This window comes from Mercenaria mercenaria, chromosome 7 (genome assembly GCF_021730395.1).
Source record: "Mercenaria mercenaria strain notata chromosome 7, MADL_Memer_1, whole genome shotgun sequence".
In the NCBI taxonomy this organism is placed as follows: domain Eukaryota; kingdom Metazoa; phylum Mollusca; class Bivalvia; order Venerida; family Veneridae; genus Mercenaria; species Mercenaria mercenaria.
The window spans coordinates 17,177,837-17,200,365 of record NC_069367.1 but is presented as its reverse complement, the minus strand read 5'-3'; the positions used below and the strand labels follow the sequence as shown (position 1 = coordinate 17,200,365).

At 36.7% G+C, this 22,529-nt stretch overlaps 1 protein-coding gene across 3 annotated transcripts in view; it reads left to right on the top strand.

The window, feature by feature from the left end:
* LOC123554826 (zinc finger B-box domain-containing protein 1-like) overlaps window positions 1–22,529 on the top strand; it is a 113,606-nt gene that overhangs the window by 31,392 nt on the left and 59,685 nt on the right. For all 3 annotated transcript variants that reach the window (XM_045345182.2, XM_045345181.2, XM_045345183.2), the window contains 2 exons: window positions 10,125–10,215; window positions 13,152–13,197. In XM_045345182.2, coding sequence (XP_045201117.2) covers window positions 10,125–10,215; window positions 13,152–13,197 — 137 coding nt within the window. The remainder of the gene's footprint in view (window positions 1–10,124; window positions 10,216–13,151; window positions 13,198–22,529) is intronic.

Sequence of the window (22,529 nt, the reverse complement as noted above, 5' to 3'; positions counted from 1 at the left end):
CCAAACTTGAACAAAATGTGTTTGCCAACAAGTCCTCGGCCATGTTCAATAACTAGCCAAATCGGCCCAGGCACTTCAGAATTATGGCCCTTGAATTACTGATCCGAACCACTCATCCAAGTCCACTTTGAATCACTAAACCAAACTTACTGACCCAAGTGGCCCTTTGAATTATTAAACCAAAACTTACTCCTGAATTGTACTTTTTTTTTTACACTATTCCGATGTTTGGCAATTGTACATTTCTCAAAAGCAGCTCTAGTTTATTTTTAGCTCGACTATTCGAGCTATTCTACTCACCCTGGTGTCGGCGTCACACTTGGTTAAAGTTTTGCATGCATGTACATACAGCTATCATTTAAAGGCATATAGCTTTAAAACGTATTTTTTCTTTTTCTAGGTCAATTACCAACCTCACTGGGTCAAGTTCCATAACTCTGACATGTATTTTAAATTATGCCCCCTTTTGGACTTAGAAAATCCTGGTTAATGCAGATATTGAATTGAAACTTCACATGACTGTGTCTTCGGGGTTATAAAACTAGTTGATAGCATCAAGTCCCATAACTCTGACCTGCATTTTGGCCAGATTATGCCCCCTTTTGGACTTAAAAATCCTGGTTGAAGTTTTGCATGCAAGTACATACAGCTATTACTAAAAGGCATATAGATTTGAAACTTATTTTTTCTTTTTCTAGATCAAATTACCAACCTCACTGGGTCAAGTCCCATAACTCTGAAATGCATTTTGGGCGAATTATGCCCCCTTTTGGATTTAGAAAATCCTGGTTTAAGTTTAACACAAGTTACTATCTCCAAAACTAATGCAGATATTGAATTGAAACTTCACATGATTGTGTCTTTTGGGTTATAAAACTAGTTGTTAGCATCAAGTCCAATAACTCTGACGTGCATTTTGGCCAAATTATGCCCCCTTTTGGACTTAGAAAATCCTGGTTAAAGTTTTGCATGCAAGTACATATAGATTTGAAACTTATTTTTTCTTTCTCTAGATCAATTACCAACCTCACTGGGTCAAGTCCCATAACTCTGAAATGTATTTTGGGCAAATTATGCCCCCTTTTAGACTTAAAAAATTCTGGTTAAAGTTTTGGGTGCAAGTTACTCTCTGCAGAACAAATGCAGATATTCAATTGAAACTTCACATGTGCCTTCGGGGTTATAAATCTAGTTGATTGCATCAAGTCCAATAACTCTGACATGCATTTTGGTCAAATTATGTCCCCTTTTTAGCTCACCTGAACCAAAGGCTAATGGTAGGCTTTTGTGACCGCTCAATGTCCATTGTCAGTCACGTGATGTGTGTCCGTCAACATTTTCTAAAAAAAATCTTCTTCTTCAAAACCACTGGGCAGAATTACACCAAACTCCACAGGAATGATCCTTGGGTGGCCCCCTTTAAAAATTGTTCAAAGAATTAAATTCCATGAAGAACTCTGGTTGCCATGGCAACCAAAAGGAAAAACTTTAAAAATCGTCTTGTCCAAAACCGCAAGGCTTAGAGCCTTGATATTTGGCATGTAAGATTATCTAATGGTCCTCTATATAGGTTGTTCAGATTGTGCCCCTGGGCTGAAAAGAGGCCCCGCCCTGGGGGTCTCAAATTTACATAGACTTGTATAGGAAAAAACTTTGAAAATCTTCTTGTCTGAAACCGCAAGACCTAAGCATTTGAATTTTGGTATGAACCATTACCTTGTGGTCCTCTACCAAGATTGTTCAAATTATGCCCCTGGGGTGAAAAGAGGCCCTGCCTGGGCGGTCTCAAGTTTTACATAGACTTATATAGGAAAAAAATTAAAAATCTTCTTGCCTGAAACTGCAAGGCCTAGGCTTTTGATATTTGGTATGTTTCATTGCCTTGTGGTCCACTACCTAATTTGTTCAAATTATGCCCCTGGGCTGAAAAGAGGCCCTGCCCTGGTGGTCCCAAATTTAACATAGACTTGTATAGGGAAAAAAAATCTTCTTTTCTGAAAGTTAAAGTCCTAGACCTTTGATGTTTGGTGTGTAGCATTGCCTAGTGGATCGCTAACAAGATTGTTCGAATTATGCCCCTGGGATGAAAAGAGGCCCCGCCCTAGGGGTCACTTGTTATTTGAGTTACATAAGAATAAATACTTCAAAAATTCTCAAAAAATTATCATATTTCCAAGACTGTTTAGTTATAATTACCTGATGACCCCAAGTGATTAGGAGCCACTTGACTATGACCTTGACCTACTTTCTTGTTTTTCAAGATTCAGCCTTGAAATTTGGATGACATGTACAGTTTTGCACACCAGTCTTAAAACTCTTGTTTTTCAAGATTCAGCCTTGAAATTTGGATGACATGTACAGTTTTGCACACCAGTCTTAAAACTGACTTTAAGTGACCATGAATTTGACCTATACTGACCTACTTTCTAATATCTTAGCGTCAGTTTACCATTTGAAACATGTGGCTCATATTACACAGGTGATCGATTCAGGGTCATCATGACCCCCTTGTTAACATAAAACTTCTGGTTAAAGTTTTGCATGCAAGTTACTATTTCCAAAACTAATGCAGATACTGGATTGAAACACTATATATATAGATATTTTACCATTTAGGGTAACATTTTCCTACTTTTGGGACAATGATTCGAATAGTCGAGCATTGGCTGTCTTTAGGACAGCTCTTGTTAATATAGTAAGTTTGTTTTACTAGATCTGGATATTTTATTTGTGATTTTATTTATATCTCACATTCTAAAAGATGATGAAAGAAAATAGTTTAATCAAGTAATACTTGTATACAGTAAGCTCCGTAGAGGTCTATTTACCTTAAGAATCTTGTCTGCAGTGTATTGTAGCCTGTTACAAATATCACTCCTTTCTGCTTTCTCAATGATGGTCTTGTCCAAATCTTTCTTTGCTTCCTCGTGCTCTTTCTCAAAATTATCATGTTTATGCCCCCCCTTCAAAGAAGGCGGGGTATATTGTTTTGCAGATGTTGGTTGGTCTGTCTGTTGGACGGTTGAATCTGTTTCCGGATGATAACTCAAGAACACTTGGGCCTAGGATCATGAAAGTAAATAGGTGGGTTGGTCATGACCAGCAGATGACCCCTATTGATGATGAGGTCAGTAGGTCAAAGGTCAATGCCACAGTGACCCGGAACAGGTAAATGATCTGGATAGTTACTCAAGAACACTTCGGCCTAGACGACTCATTTTGATTTTGAGGTCAGTAGGCTAAAGGTCAAGGTAGCAGTGACCCAGAACAGTTAAACGGTTTCCGGATGATAACTGAAGAATGCTTGGGCCTAGGATTATGGAAGTTGATAGGGAGGTTGTTCATGACCAGCAGATGACCTCTATTGATTTTGAGGTCAGGAGTGAAATGGTCAAGGTCACAGTGACCCGGAACAGTTAAACCATTTCCGGAAGATAACTTGAGAACGCTTGTGCCTAGGATCACGAAACTTAATAGGGAGGTTGATCATGACCAGCAGATGACACTAATGATTTTGAGGTCAATAGGTCCAAGATCAAGGTCACATTTACCCAGAACAGTAGAACTTTTGTGTACAGTGACCAAGTGATTTCTGTTCCTTGTGCAATTACTGAATGCAACATATTTTAAATTAAAGGGGCATTTCATGTTTTACGAGCTCTTGTTTATTTTACTTTGCTGTATTTCAGTATGTATTAGCAGTATTCTATCATAATCTGTATGCTTCTATCATATGTAAGATATAAATGGCTCTCTAAATGAGACATTGAAGAAAAGGAGTAAATTCAGAGGTTTGTATTTAATAAAGTGTGACTTTCTTATATAAAGTTAACACCTCATTTTCTTTTCCCTTTTCTATTGTAGTGTGATATAATGCTTGATGTTACTAGATCTCTGAAAATATGCTGTTGTAGAAAGTGTTGAAATAACAATTTTAAGTAAAGTGGACTTGATCTGAAATAAAAGAACAGTGGATTTCATAGTGTTTTGTGTTAATAACAGTGTCTAACAAATCCATTGCCAGGAGCCCGCAGGCTAGCAGAAATTTTTGTATGGCTACAAAAAAAATCCCGACATAAGCCCGCCGGGCAACTATAAATTTAAAGCATCGATCAGTAGCCCAGTCATTGTTTACAAAATCAACATTCAGTCGTTTACTCTATTATAGCTTGCAATAAACAACTGACCATGTGTAATGATTATCCGGTCGTAACCACGGGCAGTTCAGTCTAGTTTAACCGGGCCAAATATCAATAATTTCAATGGTAGCTGCAGAAACAGACTAGTGTGTCCGTCTACACATATCAGATTGAAACATGTAAAGTCAGAACTTTTTCCACCTGTCTCACAGGGCCGAATATCGGCCCTATTCCCAGTACCAAATACGCTCCATTTTCCCCATGTTGAAACAAAAAATTTCCAATCCAAAGAAAAAATGCCATGATTATTCAAAGAAATTTCTTTTCAAGAAAGTTTTGTTCTCTAATGAAATCCCGTAAAATACTGGAAAAACAAACTTGTTTCTATTTTTAGCAACATGACCGTCCTTACCTTGACAAAATTAAATACATGATTCTGCCATAAAATTATTGTGTTTTGTTTTAAAGTAAAAACCTCGCAAATATACAGTAACTGTAAAATTACATTTACTGAATAAACCCATACACATTTAACCCTCTGTCATGTATTTGCAGAATATATTTTGAATGTTTTTTTTCTCAGAAACTATATTCCAAGTGATTGCAAAGTATTTGCATCAGACTTTTGCAAACAGTCTGCAAAACATATCACAGTGAAGCAAAAGGTTTGCAAATAAACACTTAGATAAATTACAGACTGCAAAGGTTTTGCAAACAAATACTTTATTAAATTAGCAGACAGCAAAGCATCTGCAAACAAACACTTAGCTCTTTTTGTTAGCAAAGGTTATAATTGCAAATAAACACTTTGTACACAAATGAAAAAGCAAAGCATTTGCAAATAGTTAACATAGATGAATTTGCTTTCCTGGTAGACTCTAGATACAGGAAGTAATTAACCATTCTGTTTTCTGATTGGTCTATATTCAGATGGCAGGAATTTTGAAAATATTGTGAGGAAATGTTTACTCATCAGTTAGTAGAAATATTTTGGTGATGCAAACTTGTGTTAAACAGATCATTATATTCTAATTATTTTTTCTGGATATAAACTTTGTTGAATATGGATAATGCAATACCAAGTTATTACGCAATAAGACTTCCAAGAACCAGAGAATATTGCAGCATGTGGAAAGGTAATTAATGTTAATCAATGATAGTTATATAAAACACTTTTTACTGAAGCAGTTGCTGAAACTTACATTATTACATGATTTTAGTTATTGTTACTGAATGATCACTGCAATGATTGACTTTTAATAGTTATTTAAACTGCAAATGGTTTTGTGACTTTACATCTGTTTTTCAGATATTAAGTCCTTTTCTTTGAACCTCAGCAATTCATTTTTTGCTATTTGTTACGTATCTGCTAATACTTTGCATATTTTGCATGTAAGTTGCAAATACTTTGCTATCACTTTGCGATGTGTTTGCCAAAGTTTCAGCTGCGAATTGTAAATTGTTTGCGAAGTATTTGCATTCTGTGTGTGTAGTGGCCCGTGCGAAAATGGAACAGGAAATCCTGGGATTATCCCAGGAAGTCCCAGGACTATCCTGGGATAATGTCCTGAAAATATCTCAGGAATTCCTGGGATAGTCCTGGGACTTTTCACACCGTTAAATGGGAATGGGACAATCCCAGGATTTTCCTATAAACAGGAAAGTAACAGGACATCTAAGAATTCCAATCCTGCTATCCTAAAAATCCTAAAAGCATAATATTATCCTGTTCTCAGGAAATCCCAGGAATTCTTGAAGTCAGGATATCCCAGGACAGTTGTCCTGTCTTCAGGAAATCCCAGGAATTCCTGATGTCAGGAATTTACAGGACAATTGTCCTGTCTTCAGGAATCCCAGGAATTCCTGATGACAGGGAATCTCAGGACAATTGTCCTGTCTTCAAGAAATCCCAGAACATGTAATTGAATACCTTGTAAACATGATTTGAAATTCTCTTAGGCGGGAAATACAGTTAACAAATTGACCGTTAAAGTTCAATAGTATTTACAGTAAGAATAATTATAAGGATTATCATTTCCTAATATTAAAAAATATTTTGTAGTTAAAAGGCATACATCATGTACATTGAAACAATACAACCTGTCATAGCAGAAATATCAATTTCTTGGCACATCTTAAATCAGCTCTAATACGTGCACTCATGGCAAAAAAGACACTAGGTGAAAGTACTACATGTACTATTTAGTCTAGAATCATTAAATTATGAGCTTCATACTGAGCAAAAAGCTCTTATCATTCTATGATCTGTTCACTAGAGTGAACTGTCTTTGATCAAACATGTACAGATATCCTAAATTGTAGTAACATATTTCACTTTTTAATGCTCTGACTGATTTTAAAGAAAACTACTTTTCTAAATAACTTATTGTTTTGTAAAATCATTAAATGAAGGAATACATTTAGTATTACTTCTAAAAGTTTATACAGAAATAATTTGCTAACTTACCACAAATTTATAGAATATATTCCTGTTACACTGACAACACCACAATCAGAAGTATATACTTAATGATACAGTTTCTCCCAAAACATGGGTCTTCAACACCAGGATGTAATTAACTTATTACACCATTACAAGATCATGTTTCAAGTTAATTACCATCTTTCTATCTGTATCTTTTAGAAAAAGTCCTGTCTTTTTCCTGTGAACAGGATAATTTTTCTATCAAAAGTCCTGTCTTTTAGTGTTAAAGTCCTGTCTTCAGGACTTTCTTGCAGCCTTGCTAAAAGAATCCCAGGATATCCCAGGATAATCCTGGGATTTCCTGAGAACAGGAAAATATTTCTGCACGGGGGATAATTTGCAAAAGCTTTGCAGAATAGTTGCAAGTTTCATTCCATTTCTACTCGTCTGTGGAATATATTCAGCAATCATGTGCTGCAACTGTTCTGCAAAGGTTATGGCAAATATTTGGCAAAGATAAAAAATAGATTCTGCAAAGGCCCTGTTTTTGCATGGGAAGCACGAAAAACATGTTGACAGACAGTTTTTACACCTATAAAATGAAAAGTCACATATTTTTGAGACCTGATTCTTTCCCCATAAACACAGACACACTTTACTGTTTGGAAAATGCAGTTGTTATTGGGATAAAAAGTTGCTGAGTGTAAGTTTGAACTTGACAAAGTACCCTTACAGAAGAGAAAGGCCTGCTGTGTACTCTTGCTGTGTACATACAGCGTATATGATGCGTACATGATGTGTACTGAAATCAAGGGCTTTAAACAGTACGCAGGATATACACCGCACATACACCGATAGTACGTTTGTAGTACACTTTTGACATGCAAATGAGCTCTGCCGCGTACTACTTGCTGCGTACATGCTGTGGACTACATAGTACACAGGATGTATGCTGGAGGAATTTAGTATGCGGGAAATAGTACGCAGCATGTACGCGGCACATACACTTTTCACATGCAAATGAGCCTGCGGTGTACTACCCCTGCGGCGTACATGCTGTGTACTCCTGCTGCATACATGCTGTGTACTCTTGTGGCGAAACTGCTGGATAATCATAATGTAAATTCCTTACCCCACCAACTTTCGTATGCAAATGCTGATCATTTGGACAGAAAAAAAACAGAAAAAAGATAAGTGACACGCATCAATAAGTATTTACCCTTACCAAAATAATGTAGATTGATGTTATCAAATAAATTAGTATGCTTTTCTTCATCCACTTTTCAATGAAATAAATCAATATTTGTAGCATGTAATTTGGTAAACATTTGAAGAAAATGGCGTAACTGCATCAGGGGAAACAACTTTAAGTGTTATGATTTATTATAGACGATGTGTGCGTAGTATGTATTTATTTTGATTAAAATCCATCTGAGAACAATCTAGGACTGGAATTATATAAGCATTTATACACTTTTACGTCCGTAAAAAGTAGCGCACCAAAAAATTTTGGATTGATTTTTTCCAATGGGGCAAGCGCAATTAGCCAAAAATGTTCTGAAAATATACGAGCGGCAAATCTGATGAACAACTTTTTAATTTGGTGAGGCCTTAATGAGTTAACATAATGAGCATTAAAGCCTTTATAAAATATGATAGAATGGTGTTTTGCTTAAGAGTATTCAAATAACAGTGAGAGCTATTTTAAAATTCAGGTGCTGTTGAGGCATTATCTTGGTAATTATTTCATGTGTTACAAAATGTAATGCAATGAAGTTCAAATAAGGCTTTTCAATTATCCAAGTTAGAAAGCTCCTGGATTAATTCAAAATGAAAAAGAATATATTTTTACACTGCATGCAAGGTTCTGCTCAGAAATCACTAAGATGTAAGCTTCACAAATGAACATTGCAAATAGTTTGGCAAATTTTCATTGTTCAGAATACCGGTAATCTGAACTATTCTATGCTATTAAGATAAAAGTTACTCAGAAATCAAGTTCTTGCTTCCAAAAAAAAAAAAAAAAAAAAATTGTACAAATCCTTCCTGCATGAAGTGTACTTCAGACTTTTACCTAAAAAGATTCAAAGTATAAACACCAAAAGAAAATGAGCAAGTCCCTCCCGCATATATGAAGTTTACTTCAGACTTTAACTTATAAAAAAAAACTAAGTGTAAATGCCAAAAGAAATTGTACAAGTCTTTCCCGCGTATATGAAGTGTACTGCACAAATTTCAAAGTATCTGCGGTGTACATGCAGTGTACTATTTTCTTGTACAAGTCCCTCCTGCGTACATGCAGTGTACTCCTTAAATTTTCAGAGTCTGTGCTGCGTACTTGAAGTGTACTAGTGACCTCCTGCGTACATGCTGTGTACTCCTCGAAATAGTACGCAGCATGTACGCGGCATGCGGTGTATGTAAAATGTACTCCTCTGGCGTACTACTGTGTTCGCGGCATATACACAGCAAATACACAGCATGTACGCCACAGAGGCTTGCTTCTGTAAGGGTAGAATCAGCAACTTAGAAAACATCCTTGAATTTTAATAAATTCTCTAAATTTCACTAGGGTTATTTTGTAATTCATTTAAGAAATGAAATGATTTTTTTCGGTGTTCATGCGAAATGAACGACAGAATAGGATCAGCAAACCTGCTAGCGATTCATTTTTAATTTGCTGATCCTATTCTGTTGTTCATTTTGCATGAACACCGAAAAAAATTGTTTCATTTCTTATATTTACATTATATTTCCTTTCCATTTGTAAACAAGATGATATTGTGGACCGTATTGTAAATTGGCTCTGCCAAATATGTCATCCACTATAAATAATGTTGTGACTTACTTGCTATATTATAAATTGCACATATTTTGTGGCATTTAACATTAAGATCAGCTTCCCGCCCATTCTGTTCACCAAACTGAACAACTGTGACGTCATCAAGGAACATTTTCCCTGAATATACGCAGATGTCGTCAAAATAGCGGTCGGTTATCACTAAACAGCGATGCTGTAACTTTTGCGCCTTTCCTTTTGCTGTTCTTACGAAATGAGCATCATAATTTTCAGTGGAAAAGAATAGGGCGAATGTAAATATTTGACTGCTTACCATAAAACTTGAATATAAAGTTTTAAACTAATATAATTAATTTCGACAATTTACCACTTAAAAAATTCCCAATTTGACCAGGAGCCCTTTTCCCAAAAACCTAGACTAATATGATAGGAATGTGTTTGTGGAACTGGAAACAAACACACAGGATTATTTTGATGTTTTTGAATTTGTTAACAAAACATTGTTACAGACCCCTTTGGTTCTCACATAGCAGAAAGTCGGGTTCAGATAGAGCAAGTTTATACTTTCGGGGTTTAGCAAGTTTATACTTTCGGGGTTTAAATTGCTGGACAACTACAAAATATGCTGAGCTAGCAGAAAAAATTCTAGTAGTCCAGTGGGCTACCAGCAAGATTATTAATTTGTCGGACACTAAAATAGGGATCACTTTTTGTTTCTTCGAAGCTGATCTTTTTATACATGATTTGACTATAATTTCAGGAGACAAGGTGGAGGTTTCTGGAAGACAGGACAGCAAGGCAAACTCAATAACTATGCCGAGGAAGTGCTGGCAAAGAAAAAAAGCAAAAGCGTAAGGAAATATAGATAAATCCAGTAAAATGAATGCCTTTTTAGCTCAGCTGTTTGGAGAATAGGTAGAGCAGTGCCATTTTGGTTAAGTTTTTGTATATCACAGTAACATTGTAGGACTGGATCTTAATCTTCGCACTCTTATTCACTGTGCAGGACACAGGTTATATAACTCCATTTTGCTCCTTTTTCAGCTAAGCAATTTTTGGTAAAGTTCTTACATTTAGACTAGTGTCTCAGTACCCACTAATGGAAATGGATTGAAACATCACAAACTTGTTCACTGTGATGTTCTGACATATTTTGCACTAGTTCCATAACTCTGCTTTGCTTTTTTTTGCATAATTATGCCGCCTTTTAATCCCCCGCCACAAGTGGTGGGGGGTTATAGGAATGGTCCCGTAACATTTTCTGTCCGCTCTGTATCTCCAAAACCCCTTGAAGGATTTTCATGAAACTTGAGTCAAATGATCACCTCATCAAGACGATGTGCAGAACCCATGAATCAGCCATATCGGTTCAAGGTCAAGGTTTTGAGCCTTCCGTTGTGTGTCCACTCTGTATCTCCTAAACCCCTTGAAGGATAATCATGAAACTTCGGTCAAATGATCACCTCATCAAGACGATGTGCAGAACCCAAGAGTCAGCCATGTTGGCTCAAGGTCAAGGTCATAGATTTGAGCCTACCATTTCGTGTCTGCTCTGTATCTCCTAAACCTCTTGAAGGAAAATTATAAAACTTGGATTAATTGATCACCTCATCAAGACGATGTGCAGAACTTTTGAGTCAGCCATGTTGGCTCAAGTTCAAAGGTTTGAGCCTTCCATTTTGTGTTCGCTCTGTATCTCCTAAACCCCTTGAAGGATTTTCATCAAACTTGGGTCAAATGATCACTTCATCAAGACGATGTGCAAAACTGATGAGTCAGCCATGCTGGCTCAAGGTCAAGGTCACAACTTGGGGTCAAAGGTTTGAGCCTTCCATTTTGTGTCCACTCTGTATCTCCTAAACCCCTTGAAGGATTTACATTAAACTTGGGTCAAATGATCACCTCATTAAGAACTTATGAGTCAGCCATGTCAACTCAAGGTCAAGGTCACAGCTCAAGGTCAAAGGTTTGAGCTCTGTATCTCCAAAACCCCTTTGAAGGATTTTCATGGAACTTGGGTCAAGTGATCACCTCATCTAGATTATGTGCAGAATTCATGGGTCAGCCATGTCAGTTCAAGGTCAAGGTCACAGCTCAAGGTCAAATGTTTACCCTTTAACTATCCATACCAGTGGCGGGGGATTTAGATGTCTTTCAGACTGCCTTGTTCCTTTTGATTTATACTCGTTTATTTTAGCTTGATTGTGATGAATAAGTTTCAAGCTTATTTGAACCACTCTAGAGTTACTTTTATATTCATTAAATAGTTGAATGTTGCTGTCCTCTGACAGTAATATCACTTCAATAAGGTATAATTATTTGCAATCCATTAATTTTAATTACGGTATGCAGAAAATTCCAGTTTTATTTTTTAAAATCCCATAATTATGAAATTGCAGATAAAGAATACTGTAACTCTATAATCATCAGTCTGTTCTTGAGGCACATTAATGTATTCAGATTTTGCTTATATGCTTCCGTACTTCAGTTGATAACTGGAAACATTTGTTAAGGATTTATGGACTAGTCGTTTGTTATATAATCACTAACTTGAAATGTTTGTTATTCCTGAATTGTTAACAAGACTCTCATTACAGAACAAAGTAAATAATTCTTTTAAGGTTATATCAAGGTATAATTGATGTAAATTTGATGCCTGTGTACTTTGTTATAACCAAGTTCCATAGAATAAGACATGTGATCAGCAAAAAGATAGAATAAGTATGGAATAATCAAAAGCTGTTTTCAGTTTACTGTCATTTATAACACTGGTTTAACTGATTCTACATAACCATATATACAGTGGCTATAGGCAGTTTGATAATATACTCTGGTCTGAATGTACTGGTACTTTCTGTTGCAATTTTTAGCTCAACTATTAGAAGAATAGTGCAAGCTATTCTACTCACCATGGCATTGGCTTTGGTATCACACGTTGGTTAAATTTTGCATGCAAGTACATATAGCTGTCATTTAAAGGCATTATAGCTTTGAAACTTATTTTTTTCTTTTTCTAGGTCGTTTGCTCACTGAGACAATTTCCATAACTCTGACATGTATTTTGGCCAAGTTATGCCCCCTTTTGGACTAAGAAAATCCAGGTTAAAGTTTTGGGTGCAAGTAATTTATGATCTCCAAAACTAATGCAAATGTTGAATTGAAACTTCACATGTGTTTTCAGGGTTATTTAATCTAGGTGGTAGCATCGAGTCCCATAACTCTGACATGCACTTTGGCCAAATTATGCCCCCTTTTGGACTTAAAAAATCCTGTTTAAAGTTTTGCATGCAAGTCCATATAGCTATTATATAAAGGCATATGGCTTTGAAACTTTTATTTTCTTTTTCTAGGTCAATGACCAATCTCACATGTACAAACCCATAACTCTGACATGTATTTAGGCAAATTATGCACCCTTTTGGACTTAATAAGTCCTGGTTTAAAGTTTTGCATGCAAGTATCTCCAAAACTAATGCAGATACTGGATTGAAACTCTTTAAGATATTTTAATATTTAGGGTAATATTCCTGTTCTGAGACAACAATTCGTTAAGTCGAGCATTGGCCTTCTTACAGACAGCTCTTGTTATTTAGTAAATCTAGCGTAGCTATCCTCAAGCATAATGACTATACAGTGCATTTGTAAAGAATATTTACTACAATTTATGTCATAAGGAACAGTTCGCAAAAGGAAAAAGTTTCTGGTTACTCAAACCTGGTTGGTATGTTTGAATACATTTTGTTCCATTTATTAAATATCAGTGTGAACATGGTCTTTGAAATTACAGGCTCCATCTAAAGGCAAAGTGAAGATTTTGAGAGACAAACCACTTGGTAAGATATTAGTTATTACATGGTTTTTCAGCTATCCTACTCTGCTGTGGGGTCAACACCAACACCTTGGTTGCAAATTTACTGCACTTTCACTTTATCTCTGTTACTACTTGTTTGATTTTCTTCAAACTGAATTTAAGTGTTCCTCATCATCTTTCACATATGACACAAGGACAATAACTTCACACAATATTTCATGAATTATGCCCCATTGTTACTTAGAATTTCTGGTCAAAGTTTTTGTGCACTTTCGCTCTCTCTCTCTGTCTCAGTGATTATCTAATTGATTTGATTTAAACTTTAAATTATTGTTCCACATCATATCATTACCCATATCATATGACACAAGGGTCATAACTCTCACACCAATATTTCATAAATTATGTCCTTTTTATGCCCCCCTTTGAATAAGTAAGGATACATTGCTTTGCACCTGTTGGTTGTATCTGCCGAATGGTTTCCGTCCAAAAACTTGACAGCATGATTTGGCTGATAAAGTAGATGACCCCTGTAGTTTTTTGGGTCAGTAAGTCAAAGGTCCAGGTAACAGGGGCCTGAACCTTGAAAATGGTTTCCACTTAATAACTGCAGAAGCACTTGACCCAGAACCTTCAAACTTACTAGCATGATTGTGTTGATGAAATAGATGAGTCCCTTTTGGGTCAATAGGCCAAAGGTCCAGGTTGTGAACATTGGAAACTATTTCTGCACTGTAACTTGAGAATCACTTGACCCAAACCATTTAAACTTGAAAGCATGATTTGGCTTAGTAAAGTAGAAGTCCCCTGTTTTGTTTTGGGTCAGTACCATCATCTACGAATATAAGACGCACATTTTTTTATGAGATTTAGGTCTCAAAGGACCCATGCGTCCTATATAGGGGGATAGAAAAATACCAAACATTTCCCGAATCAAAAATTAAGAAAATCGATCCTTGTTTATACCGCGTACCCCTATATCGAAGAGAATTCAAGGGGAGTAAATACCAATGACTCGGGCATAGCTAATAGCCGGTATCGGGACCCGGGGTCTTAAATTACTTCTGTATAAAATGTAAAATTTAGAGCTCACATAAAATCTTAAGATAAATAAGTGCTGTTTTTCTTTAAAATACATTTTACAACGCATTTCTGTAACTGGTCATTAAGTTTTTAACAAGACCTGTGTAAAACTTTCCCGGCGTGTTTTCACACATTTGCATTAGAATACTTGAAACTCCATACCAGGTAGCCCGGAAATCGATTATCTAGTCTTCAAACATAATTTTGATAGTTGTCTATAATCCTCTTGTTCATCAAGAAATTCACGCCCGAGGCATAACTTATCTTACACCTACTGTCACAATCTGCAAACAATTAACCATTAATCATACCCAGAGGCAATTGTAAACATGTGCATGCGAGATTTTAGACTGAACCAATATGATCATAGTTGCTGATCCGTAATGTTCAAAACAATTTGCAAACCAGTCTTAAAATTACGTCATTTTACTGCCACGTGCCAAAGTGTACTTTCGTTTTCACTGGCTTCAATATTCATGGAGTGATCAGAGGATGCGGCAGTTTAGTGCTTACACAGAGTTTATGCTTTTCAGTTTAAATACTTGCACAACATGCAAAAACATCGACAATGATATAACAAAAACCAACGAGTTCGTAGAAACTATAGCGAATTTCAGACAAACATAAATTTGGATAAGTGATAAGTGGGTATAAGCATTTTTCAAGAATTCTGCTGATATTTTTTCACTGCGTCCTATACACAAGTGCGACCTATAATTGGCCGATTACGGTAAGTCAAAGATCAAGGTCACAGGGGTCTGAACCTTGAAAATGGTTTCCACTCAATAACTTGAGAATCACTTGACACAGTATATCTTCAAACTTGATAGCATTATTGGGCTTACGAAGTAGATTACCCTCATCGTTTAAGGGATCAGTAATTCAAAGGTCAAAGTCATAGTAATCGTGGGAGTGAAATTGGGACAGCCCATTTTGTGGGTGGGGTGCATATATGTTTTACAAAAAGCTTGTTTTTTCCTGAAAAGTCACTAGAATTCAAAATTTGGCTTTTGAAATAATCGAAATCTAGATGATACCACTTTCTAAAAGAGTCTTGCATTCTAAAAGTTCATACACAGAAATATCTTTTATTTTTTAAAGGCTATCTTTTTTTTCAAAGGTTAATTTGTCATTATATAACTAAAACATAGAGAAACTAACAACCATATTTTCAGTGTTGAAATCTTCTAGAATACAGGATTTGGCATTCACAAATTTCAGACTTTTCTGGGAGAGGACCTCCATACCCCACTCCTACAGAATTGTTACAACACTTCCTTAAAAATAAAATTACCATTTGATTGAAAGAAGCTCTTAAACACATATACAAAATAAATGTAAATAACAAAATTTAGAACTTTAAACTTTATAATAAAAAAATTAGTTAGAATACAACCTTGAATGACAATACTTGTGAATCTTTATAACTATATTACTATATATTTATGTGCTAATTACTTGTACAGTATGTTTATCATACATGTGTTCTTTTATATATTTATTATCACTCATTTATTTAATGTTTGTTTTTTTTTTCACATTTAACGCCAGTTTATAATTTGGAGTCATTTTTCCACTATATCCCAGTATTTCCCACTATTTTAGTTTTTCCCAGGATGGGAATTCCCAGTAATTACCAGTGGGAATTCCCGTCCCTGGCAAATACCGTCCAACCCCTATGTCCACTCCCACAATTTGGAAAAAATTCTTACACCCATATGTACATATACACTATCTGATTACACCCCATGCACCCACCTCATAAACAGAAAGCATCGTTTTTATGGGCTCCGAAGGGCAAGCATGTAGTTGCAGCTTTGTCTGTCTGTCCATCACACTTTTGTCCGGAGTATGACTTGAAAAGTATTAATGGCATTTGATTGAAACTTCACATAATCATAGAGGCCATTGAGACAAAGTGCAGTGTCAGAGAATCATAACAGTTAACTCTATCTTACCTTTTGTGATCGCGCAGCGTCCATCGTCCGTCCGTCCATCCGTGCGTAAACTTTTGCTTGTGACCATTCTAGAGGTCACATTTTTCAAGGGATCTTTATGAAATTTGGTCAGAATGTTCACCTTGATGATATCTAGGTCAAGTTTGAAACTGGGTCACATGCGGTCAAAAACTAGGTCATTAGGTCTAAAAATAGAAAATCCTTGTGACCTCTCTTGAGGCCATATTTTTCATGAGATCTTCATGAAAATTGGTCAGAATATTCACCTTAGTGATATCTAGGTCAAGTTCGAAAGTGGGTCACATGCCATCAAAAACTAGGTCAGTAGGTCAAATAATAGGAAAACCTTGTGACCTCTCTAAAGGCCATATTTTTCATGGGATCTATATGAAAATTGGTCTGAATGTTCACCTTGATGATATCTAGGTCAAGTTCGAAACTGGGTCATGTGCGGTCAAAAACTAGGTCAGTAGGTCTTAAAATAGAAAAACCTTGTGATCTCTCTGAGGCCATACCCTTGAATGGATCTTCATGAAAATTGGTCAAAATGTTCACCTTGATGATATCTAGATCAAGTTCGAAACTGTGTCACGTGCCATCAAAAACTATGTCAGTAGGTCAAATAATAAAAAAAACCTTGTGACCTCTCTAGAGGCTATACTTTTCATGGGATCTGTATGAAAGTTCATTTTAATGATATCTAGGTCAAGTTTGAAACTGGGTCAGCTGTGGCCAAAAACTAGGTCAGTAGGTCTAAAATTAGCAAAATATTTTGACCTCTCTAGAGGCCATATTTTTCAATGGATCTTCATGAAAATTGGTCTGAATGTTCACCTTGATGATATCTAGGTCAAGTTCGAAACTGGGTCACATGCGGTCAAAAACTAGGCCAGTAGGTATAAAAATAGAAAAACCTTGTGACCTCTCTAGAGGCCATATTTTTCATGAGATCTTCATGAAAATTAGTGAGAATGTTCACCTTGATGATATCTAGGTCAAGTTCAAAACAGGATCACGTACCTTCGAAAAACTAGGTCAATAGGTCAGATAATAGAAAAACCTTGTGACCTCTCTAGAGGCCATATTTTTCAATGGATCTTCATGAAAATTGGTCAGAATTTTTATCTTGATGATATCTAGGTCAAGTTCAAAACTGGGTCACATGAGCTCAAAAACTTGGTCACTATGTCAAATAATAGAAAAAACGATGTCATACTCAAAACTAGGTCATGTGGGAACAGGTGAGCGATTCAGGACCATCATGGTCCTCTTGTTTGAATTATCTCCCTTTATTCAATTTTCTTCTTTTTATGCTCCCGTATCTGTGCGTGTAAATTCTTGTCTGCCATCCATAAAGGGATTTTGAAATAATGTGGCATTAATTTTCACCATAATGAGACGACATGTCATAAGCAAGACCTAGACCCACAGCTCCAAGGTCAAGGTCACACTTAGAGGTTAAAGGTTAACAAGGTCTGTTTTGTGTCCGGTCCATAACTCAGCCATCCATGAAGGGATTTTGAAATAACTTGGCATAAATGTTTACCATAATGAGACAACATGTCATGGGCAAGACCCAGACCCCTAGCTCCAAGGTCAAGGTCACACATAGAAGTCAGGTAAAAAGGGTCTGTTTCGTGTCCGGTCCATAACTTTGCCATTGATGAAGGTATTTTGAAATTATTTGGCATAAATGTTCCCCACAACGAGATGATGTGTCATGCGCAAGATCCAGACCCCTAGCTCTATGGTCAAGGTCACACTTAGAGGTTAAAGGTTAATATGGTCTGTTTCTTGGCCAGTTCATAACTCTGCCATTGATAAGGGATTTTAGAATTACTTGGCATAAATGTTCCCTATCTTGAGGTGACGCGTCATGCACAAAACGTAGACCCCTAGCTCCAAGGTCAAGGTCACACTAAGAAGTCAAAGGTGTTTCTTGACTGGTTAGTAACTCTGCCATTTATCAAGGGATTTAAAAATAGTTTGGCACAAATGTTAACCATATTGAGAAGGTGTGTCTCGCTTATGACCCGGGTCTCTTGGGTCAAGGTCAGGGTCACGAAATGATGTGGGTTTTTTTGCGCAGACAACTGTAGCATTCTTGAACACACTTCAGGGGCATTTGTCACCAATAGATACAGCTCTTACTATTTCCTCCATTTTTAGCTCACCAGTCACGAAGTGACAAGGTGAGCTTTTGTGATTGCGCGGTGTCCGTCGTCCGTGCGTCCGTCCGTGCGTAAACTTTTCCTTGTGACATCTCTAGAGGTCACATTTTTCACGGGATCTTTATGAAAGTTGGTCAGAATGTTCATCTTGATGATATCTAGGTCAAGTTCGAAACTGGGTCACGTGCGGTCAAAAACTAGGTCAGTAGATCTAAAAATAGAAAAACCTTGTGACCTCTCTAGAGGCCATATTTTTCATGAGATCTTCATGAAAATTGGTCAGAATGTTCACCTTGATGATATCTAGATCAAGATCGAAACTGGGTCACGTGGGGTCAAAAACTAGGTCAGTAGGTCCAAAAATAGAAAAACCTTGTGACCTCTCTAGAGGCCATATTTTTCATGAAATCTTCATGAATATTGGTGAGAATGTTCAACTTGATGATATCTAGATCAAGTTTGAAACTGGGTCACGTGGGGTCAAAAACTAGGTCAGTAGGTCTAAAAATAGAAAAACCTTGTGACCTCTCTAGAGGCCATATTTTTCAATGGATCTTCATGAAAATTAGTCAGAATGTTCACCTTGATGATATCTAGATCACGTTCGAAACTGATTCACGTGGGGTCAAAAACTAGGTCAGTAGGTCTAAAAATAGAAAAACATTGTGACCTCTCTAGAGGCCATATTTTTCACGAGATCTTCATGAATATTGGTCAGAATGTTCACCTTGATGATATCTAGGTCAAGTTTGAAACTGGGTCACATGCGGTCAAAAACTAGGTCAGTAGGTCTAAAAATAGAAAAACCTTGTGACCTCTCTAGAGGCCATATTTCTCAATGGATCTTCATGAATATTGGTCAGAATGTTCACCTTGATGATATCTAGGTCAAGTTCGAAACTGGGTCACTTGGGGTTAAAAACTAGGTCAGTAGATCTAAAAATAGAAAAACCTTGTGACCTATCTAGAGGCCATATTTTTCATGAATTCTTCATGAATATTGGTGAGAATGTTCAACTTGATGGTATCTAGGTCAAGTTTGAAACTGGGTCACGTGGGGTCAAAAACTAGGTCAGTAGGTCTAAGAATAGAAAAACCTTGTGACCTCTCTAGAAGCCATATTTCTCAATGGATCTTCATGGAAATTGGTCAGAATGTTCACCTTGATGATATCTAGGTCAAGTTTGAAACTGGGTCGCGTGGGGTTAAAAACTAGGTCAGTAGGTCTAAAAATAGAAAAACCTTGTGACCTCTCTAGAGGCCATATTTCTCAATGGATCTTCATGAAAATTGGTCAGAATGTTTACCTTGATGATATCTAGGTCTGGTTCGAAACTGGGTCACGTGAGGTTAAAAACTAGGTCAGTAGATCTAAAAATAGAAAAACCTTGTGACCTCTCTAGTGGCCATATTTCTCAATGGATCTTCATGAAAGTTGGTCTAAATGTTCACCTTGATGATATCTACGTCAAGTTTGAAACTGGGTCACATGGGATCAAAAACTAGGTCACTAGGTCTAAAAATAGAAAAACCTTGTGACCTCTCTAGAGGCCATATTTCTCAATGGATCTTCATGAAAATTGGTGAGAATGTTCAGCTTGATGATATCTAGGTCAGGTTCGTAACTGGGTCACGTTGGGTCAAAAACTAGGTCAGTAGGTCGAAGAATAGAAAAACCTTGTGACCTCTGTAGAGGCCATATTTTTCACGAGATCTTCATGAAAATTGGTGAGAATGTTCACCTTGATGATATCTAGGTCAAGTTTAAAAGTGGGTCACGTGCCTTCTAAAACTAGGTCATTAGGTCAAATAATAGAAAAACCTTGTGACCTCTCTAGAGGTCATATTTTTCAATGGATCTTCATGAAAATTGGTCAGAATTATTTATCTTGATGATATCTAGGTCACATGTGCTCAAAAACTAGGTCACTTTGTCAAATAATAGAAATAACAACGTCATACTCAGTTCAACACGGAGTCATGTGGGGATAGGTGAGCGATTCAGGACCATCATGGTCCTCTTGTTTTCTGGTTTCTAGTACGTTATTCCCCTTATTGGGACAAGCACATGTATCGGGGAGCATCATTTGGTTTTACCAATTCCTTGTTTATTCTGATCTAACATCATTCTAAATGTAGTTATTATTGAAAACTGTATTAGGTGAACTTTATCAAACATTTTTGCTTGAATTTACATCAGATAAGTCATGCAGGAGTGCCATTGGCATACTTACCTATTGGGTCCAAAGACTGGGCCCAGTTGTTCGAAACTTTAACAGTTGATTAAGCTAACAGTCGATTAACTTTTAAAGTAATATTTCGACATTTTAGAAAACTTAGAAAAACAAATGTATGACTTAAGGATTATGAAGACTGAAACGTCTTTACACTAAAATTAAAACAACTTACTAGTGTTTCCCACCAAGACTAGTATTTTGAATCAAAATTTAACAGGCGATTAGTTTAACAATCTGTTAAAGTTTCGAATAACAGCGCCCTGGACATGAACATGATTTTATTAATTGTTAAATTAATAATTTCAAATGGGTGTGTTGTATCTCTAACTTTACATCAAAATACCCCAGAGATGTTCTACAGTTCAAAAAGTGCAGAGGCACCTGCAGTAGCTCAAATGGCCAGTCCCTTACTTGTAGTGTTTCAGTTTTAAATTTAGAAATGTAAACATATTTTTAGCTCACATAGTGACAAGGTGAGCTTTTGTGATCACCCTTAGTCCGTCGTCCGTGCGTCAACAATTTCTTGTCTGCACGATAGTGGTTTCATTTATGATTTTATTTTAACCAAACTTGCACACAATATAAGATCTCGGTTCCTTTCTTGAACTGGCCAGATCCCATTATGGGTTTCAGAGTTATGGCCCCTGAAAGGGCCAAAGTTAGCTATTTTGACCTTGTCTGCACAATAGCAGCTTTATTTATGATTTGATTTTTAGCTCACCTGTCACAAAGTGACAAGGTGAGCTTTTGTGATTGCGTGGCGTCCGTCGTCCGTCGTCCGTCCATGCGTTCATCCGTCCGTGCGTGCGTAAACTTTTGCTTGTGACCACTCTAGATCTCACATTTTTCATGGGATCTTTATGAAAGTTGGTCAGAATGTTCATCTTGATGATATCTAGGTCAAGTTTGAAACTGGGTCACGTGTGGTCAAAAACTAGGTCAGTAGGTCTAAAAATAGAAAAACCTTGTGACCTCTCTAGAGGCCATATTTTTCATGAGATCTTCATGAAAATTGGTCAGAATGTTCACCTTGATGATATCTAGGTCAGGTTCGAAACTGGGTCACGTGGGGTCAAAAACTAGGTCAGTAGGTCTAAAAATAGAAAAACCTTGTGACCTCTCTAGAGGCCATATTTCTCAATGGATCTTCATGAAAATTGGTCAGAATGTTCACCTTGATGATATCTAGGTCAAGTTCAAAACTGGGTCACGTGGGGTCAAAAACTAGGTCAGTAGGTCTAAAAATAGAAAAACCTTGTGACCTCTCTAGAGGCCATATTTCTCAAGAGATCTTCATGAAAATTGATCTGAATGTTCACCCTGATGATATCTAGGTCAAGTTTGAAACTGGGTCACGTGCGGTCAAAAACTAGGTCAGTAGGTCTGAAAATAGAAAAACTTTGTGACCTCTCTAGAGGCCATATTTTTCATGGGATCTTTATGAAAATTAGTCAGAATGTTCACCTTGATGATATCTAGGTCAGGTTCGAAACTGGGCCATGTGCGGTCAATAACTAGGTCAGTAGATCTAAAAATCGAAAAACCTTGTGACCTCTCTAGAGGCCATATTTTTCAAGAGATCTTCATGAAAATTGGTCAGAATGTTTTACTTGATGATATCTAGGTCTGGTTCGAAACTGGGTCGCGTGGGGTTAAAAACTAGGTCAGTAGGTCTAAAAATAGAAAAACCTTGTGACCTCTCTAGAGGCCATATTTCTCAATGGATCTTCATGAAAATTGGTCAGAATGTTTACCTTGATGATATCTAGGTCTGGTTCGAAACTGGGTCACGTGCGGTCAAAAACTAGGTCAGTAGGTCTAAAAATAGAAAAACCTTGTGACGTCTCTAGAGGCCATATTTCTCAATGGATCTTCATGAAAATTGGTGAGAATGTTCAGCTTGAT